This window comes from Anoplopoma fimbria, chromosome 7 (assembly GCF_027596085.1).
Source record: "Anoplopoma fimbria isolate UVic2021 breed Golden Eagle Sablefish chromosome 7, Afim_UVic_2022, whole genome shotgun sequence".
Taxonomy (NCBI): domain Eukaryota; kingdom Metazoa; phylum Chordata; class Actinopteri; order Perciformes; family Anoplopomatidae; genus Anoplopoma; species Anoplopoma fimbria.
The window spans coordinates 18,007,993-18,014,396 of NC_072455.1; the positions used below are offsets into that span (position 1 = coordinate 18,007,993).

The 6,404-nt window shown below is 38.5% G+C and overlaps 1 protein-coding gene across 1 annotated transcript in view; it reads right to left on the minus strand.

Annotated features, from left to right (window-relative positions):
• LOC129093093 (multiple PDZ domain protein-like) overlaps positions 1-3,800 on the minus strand; it is a 43,606-nt gene extending 39,806 nt beyond the window's left edge. Inside the window, 3 exon segments of the mRNA XM_054601003.1 lie at positions 1,036-1,142; positions 1,145-1,201; positions 3,785-3,800. Of these exon segments, the coding sequence (XP_054456978.1) occupies positions 1,036-1,142; positions 1,145-1,201; positions 3,785-3,800 (180 nt within the window).
• Between the last annotated feature and the right edge of the window lie 2,604 nt (positions 3,801-6,404).

Below are 6,404 nucleotides of genomic sequence, written 5' to 3' on the forward strand. Positions count from 1 at the left end.
ACACACACACACACACACACACACACACACACACACACACACACACACACACAGTAGGCAGTATGTACCTCTTTTGAAATAAGCTAAATCACCAGCACACAAAAATGCCAGCAGGGGTTTTTTATTATCTAAATTCCACAAGGGGTAAAAAGCTCGAGCATCCCTGCCTCCCACTGCATAGCTCACATATTTTCGTCTCTATTTCTCAAACGCTTACCCTGGCCCCTTTCCACTGTGACTTAAGAGGCTCTTTCCCTCCACTCAAATGTTCTATTCTCAATGGAGAGAATCAGCTTGAAAAAGAGTCCCTGACTTAGACGAACTATCTCTGCTCTTCTACCCACATTATTTCTGGCTCGTGTGAACCCCTGACAGCAATTTGGCCACAGCAGCAACACTATTGGGGATGGGGATTTAAGGGGGGTGGGGATGAGACCAAAAACAGAATCAGTGAGGTCAACCGGGGAACAGGAAAGATAAAGGCAGTGGCAATTGTAAAGGATATGGAAAATATTGTAAATAATACAGGTAATGCAATGGTGTCTAATGTTTACATTGTGTGCAAGATTCCAGCTCTTCTCTACAATAACACACTGTGACTGGCACTTTATATTACCCTCATCCAACATCATGATCATAAAAAAAAGACAAACACGCTCTTATTTCTCATTAAACATGACCACTTCTGTTTAAATAACTTCTGTGCTACCGCAGTATGATGGTCGTTTATACTCATATACTCATATGCTAATGATGCAGAACTCTAAATGACCATAACCTTGTAACCTTCCATTGGGCCTTAGCACCCTAGGAACCCAGCATCACTCATTTGTATGCAGCATTTTTTCATTCTAATTTAGTCTCAAAGGCCCTGTTAGGCTTACAATAATGCTAATACTGCATTGTTTACATGAAAATTAAAACTTCTAATGGATAAAATAGTCCTGTAGTTACGCTTATTGTATTATTATGAATACCTGCACCTACAAGTACCAATAACAAAAAGCGGTTAGCATGACAACATTTTCAGTTTACCTGGTCTCTGAGATGCTGGACAGACTTCTGCAAGGCCAGGATCTGGTGGAAGAGGGGGCTCTGGAGCACTGACTTAAGCAGGCTGAGCTTCTCCTCGGTGGGCACCTCCCCCGCTCCTTCAGTTTTGCCTGGAGACGCTCCACCGCCTGCAAGGCACGCTGTGTATCTGCAAGCCATCGCATATTTCAGTGACAGCACCGGGCCCGGATTGAAAGGAGTGGATGCAGAGAGAAGCAGGCGTGGTAGAGATAGAGGTGATGAGGAGAGAGGCTTTATCAGTTCATGGGCACAGATAGTGAGACCGGGAAGGGTGTTTGGACATAGCTGAATGTATTCATTTAAATTTCATTGACTTTAAAGGATATAGTTTTTAAAAATATACCAAATTCCATAACGCCATATGTATTTAACTTAGGTCTTTATGTTTACAATGACATGTAAATAAGCAAAAAAAATAATCCACTATTTGCCTTTATCAGTAATGTTTCCTTTTTTGCCTTGAGGGTCAATGGTGGGTTTCACAGGAGCGTTGAATGTGTATTGGGAGGAAAAGATAAAAGAACCAGGCCCTCCAACGTTTGGCTGCTGGACCCTGCAAAAGCCCCACAACTCCAGAGTGGCTTGTTAGTGCGGATGGGCCAGCCCAACCTCATGTGGACAAAATATAAAGCAATTCCCGAAAGCTCACCAACTGTGACTAACACCTAATAGAGCGTGCACAAGTCCAAAGCACTTTTTGCACTTAGAAGCTTTGTTGTTTGAACAAAGGTTGTAAACAAGCCAATAACCGAGGGGTCCAAGCAAGGTTTTTTTCTGTTCGCCACTTGTCCTTTGCAGGTTACTCTATAATTTTCATTGCTCCCACCTTAGTTAGCATAATGAGGAGTCGCCCCCCCCCGGAGTGTGGCATGTATGTGTGAGTCCATCTGTTTGCATTTGCGTGTGTTCTAAAAGACAGTGTGGTCCTGAAGCAGAGCATAAGGATGACATTATCAAAATTGGATTCCTAGTTTTAGTAATTGATAAAATATCACATTTGATATTCAATTCTGTACTTCCAGATACAGTTTATTTTAAGTATGAGGAAAAAATTGAATAGAAATAACTTTAAGTCGAGATTTAATGAAAAAATGTATGTGTGGAGCAAGGGCTTGGCGATATGGCCCAAACCCGCTATCACCACATAGGTGATTTCATACCTTGATAAAGGTATCTGTCACAATGTATCATGTTTTCAGGTAAAACACATTTTAGATTGTGTGAATGAAATGTGTGAATGAAATGCTTGACAAATGAAAACTACTAAATATATATATTCTCATTAAATTAGCAATTTAATAAATATAACTATACTACTATAATTCAATTTTAGAGAAATATAAAAATAAATGAATATTTCCAGCAATAAACTGACTGTTTATATGCAAGAAGAGAAATACATTGAAATCAGATTAAGGAAATATGTAGCTTGAACTGAGTTTTATCAGATTTTTTAGTATGTGATTATTAATATCAGTTTAGACAACGTAATTGTGTATCACAGTATCTGGATATGTGTTTCATCACGATGCAATTTCATTGGAAGTGGATAATTATCATATTGAATTATTGCCCAGCCCTATGTGAAGTCACAGTCCTCTCTACTCTCTCCGTATCGTGCTACATTCCAAGTCCGCTCACTTTGCAGTAGTTTAATCAATTGCAAATAATTTGATATAAATCCTTCTTCTAACTGTACACCGCTCAAATATTTTATAACCGTTTCACAGTACAGAAGCTCAAGAAGATTTTATCACTATTTACTGTGACTTTAAGCCCCAATTTGCATACTACGCAGACTGATATATCATTCCCCATTGCCCCAACCGGCACACTACTGTAGATAGGACATACAGTAATTATATGGTCAACATTCCAGTCTTGAGAGTGACCACTGATTGCAGCTTTAAACAAAAGAAGCTGGCAGAACCAATTTGGCTCCACGTTTGACAGTTGGACACATAAATCTCTATGGGGACAAACAAACAATCAAGTATATGGCAACATGATCAGATATGGCAACATTGGCAGTCCCCACGCCTTGAACTGAATCCAGTGCCTCTTACTCTGGTTGAGAGAAACTCACAGCAGAAGCCAAATACGGATCCAGAGCCAGCAAAGACGGACACCCAATTGACTTAACCAAACCCCTCTACAAGAAAAAGCTTATTTTAGAAATGAAGATTCAAATGAAAAAGGCACAGTGAGTGTGTGGAGGCAATATTTCATGTTTGTCTTGTTCATTATGGTACCAATGAATCTTAAATAAGCTGAGTATTTGGAAATGGAGACACAAAAGATTGGCCTGTTAAATAAGAGATAGAGGAAGGTGAGGAAAAAGAACATTTGATACAATGGATACTTAGCCATACACATAAAAACTTTGCTAAACAACAGTCGTGTGGTATTCAGTACACCAGGGTATTAAGAAATCCCAACCGTATGACTTTCAATACGGTCATAAATACAGACACTCCATTTTCTATGGTGCTGTAGTTATGTGGTGTATTATTATGTATTAACAGGCAGCTGAGCTCAGAAAATATTATCAGTTATGAAAAACCGATATTGCCCAAGCCTTCTTGACATTTTTTACGTTAAGTAAGCTTAACGTAATTTATTATTTAGTAATTTAAATCATAATGAATAACACTCTGACTCAATACATTATATCTAGATGCCATAAAACAATAAAAAAGAGATTACTTACCCATTGTTTCTATCATTTTTAGATCTCCAATTGAATGCAATTTCTCCCCATTAACAGCAATTCCAAACTCTTCCCTTTGTCAAGGCCTGCAAAGAACAACACAATGTATTATGTCTTTTTCTTAAACCGGCCTGTCTGCCTTCCTACCTGCACAAACTCCTTGCGCATCATTGGAGTCTGCTAAAAGCTGTGAGCTTGACATTGTGAGAACTAACAATAGCCATGTTTGTTGCTGACTTGGCGACATTCTCGCTAGATTTAGCGACTTTTGGAGTTGGACTTTCTTTGGCAAGAGTTGGCAACCCTGGTCTGGGTTGTTTTTGGTGGGATACTTTAAAAACTGTGCTTACTCTTGCTGATTTATCCAATGCTGCCAACACCAGCTTTAACAATCAGAGAACTGAATATCAAGCCACTCGTTTTTTTTGTATACTTCCACAACACACCTGATCCAAACAGGAAGTTAGAGCCGGAGAGCTCATTCTCCTCTGCGCCAGCTTCCAAAAATCTCTCTATTCAAAAAGTCAACATGAAAAAAAAAAAGATTTATTTCCATTCCTCAAGGGGCATATTTATTTAGCACAAATCTACTGTAGGTTGTTTGTGCCCTTATATTTGACTAATGCTGTTATTGATGGATTATCAATTTGTAATTTACATTAATTCAGTGCCCTTTGGCAGTAGTTTTGTAGTATGCACGACATGTCTGCAGCCTGTATTAAGTATGATTATCTATTTTACTCCTATCAGATAAATACAGTCATATTTCTTCCTGAAACAACCTTACGATGATTAAGAATTATATTAAGGCAAAGAGTCTTTTAAGATCCTGCTTGCATGAAAGTAGGGCTGCAACAATCACTTTTATCATGAATTTGCAGAGTATTTTCTCAATTAATCGACATATAGTTGCAGATTTATCTTATCTATTGACTCATCAATTAATCGTTGCAGTTTAGATTTTGATGTTTTTTTTTCTAAGAATCAAAGTTTAAATGGGCTTTTATTTGTTGTACTACTTGGCTCAAAATATATATCATATATAAGATATATTGAAGGTCCTCATTTTTTCATGACTCAGTGTAACATCATACATCTGATTTTAAATGGGCGACAGTTCAGTAGACTATATACATAAACATGTTGCCATTTAATTACTTGTGGTACATGTATTTATTTGTCGCATGCTCGAATCAAAGAAGAATCATCACACCGTTGAAACCAAACAATAACATGTGAAGCTAACTATATGTTTTTGGATTTGACTGATGCTGTCATCAATGGTGTCATGGCCATCCGCTCCCATCTTAGGAACGTCACACTCTACATCGGAAGTAGTCGCTTTGTTACAAGCATGACATGACTCAGGGGAGACATTACAAGATTAAAGGAGATTGGTAAGACAATTAAAAGCCCTATATAGAATCTTAGAATAGCTACAGTACAAGTGGCAACAGGATCACCACAGCACTTGTTTGTTTATCTTCATTTCATTTGCTTCATCCAATGTTTAGAACTAAATAAAACGACTTAAGAATAATCTAAGAATCATGAATTAATAGGATGTATTTTTCTTTTTCTGTATATTCTGGTTTCATAAAGGCGTAACTGTTTCAATTATGGTCTTGGGCTTCAGTAGGTTGTCTGTGTAAGAGTGGGTTTATTTGTTTCCTTATGCTATTACAATAATATGGCTGTTATAATTATAGGTGATGCTTTCATGGACCTAAGCACATTGTCCGTTCAATTGTATTGGAGGTTTCTGGTTCATTATCTTAAGCAAGGGCAGAAGTGATTCAGTCTTTAGGTTGCACATATCCTGTTGCTTGCAATGATTCACAGAAGGCCTATAAGGAACTAATTAGCTACATATTAGTTATACAGTGGACTTCAACCCAAAACATTGGCGCTTGAAGGTAACACTTGCCTCCCAAAATAGAGCTTTTACCGTGACCACAAATAGAGCTAATAACGGGTTATCATGATATCGTGCAGCTCTTCTCCAGAAGAATAGGAAATAAGGGTCGAGAAGGTACCCATTTAACGCTTGGTAGTCATAATAAAGCGTTTGCTACAATATAAGTATGTGTATTGCTGGGAAACGCAGTCAGGTTTGCTCGTATTTTGAATAAAGTCGCCAAAGCACTTGGGACAATCCGCTTTTCTCAACTCCTCCTCCTCCTCCTCCTTCCTCCTCTCATCCATGGAGCAAAGCAACAGGCTTCCGACAGGGAGGCGGTAACGAAGTTACATAGTATCGCTAGTTTGAGGTTAAAAAAACAAAACAACAACGCCCATATGGTTACATACAGTACACAGAATATATTTCACACTTGAAAAATAAAAACACTACAAGCCATTTGAACCCCGTCTTTCTTGCAAAACCAAACCCACCGCAACAACACAACAGGCGTCTCATAATATCTCCCTCTCATTGGCGACATTGTGGCGAACAAAGCGACTCTTGCCGAGGCTGAAGTTGGTTGTTTATATTACAAATGTAACATTTCCTCGAGTGAAACATGTCCCAAAAAAAAGATTCACTTACATGAGTGTGGAGCGTTTACTTGTCCTGTCCTATCCTATGCTGTGTTAACGGCGCACTGCCATCGACTGGGGC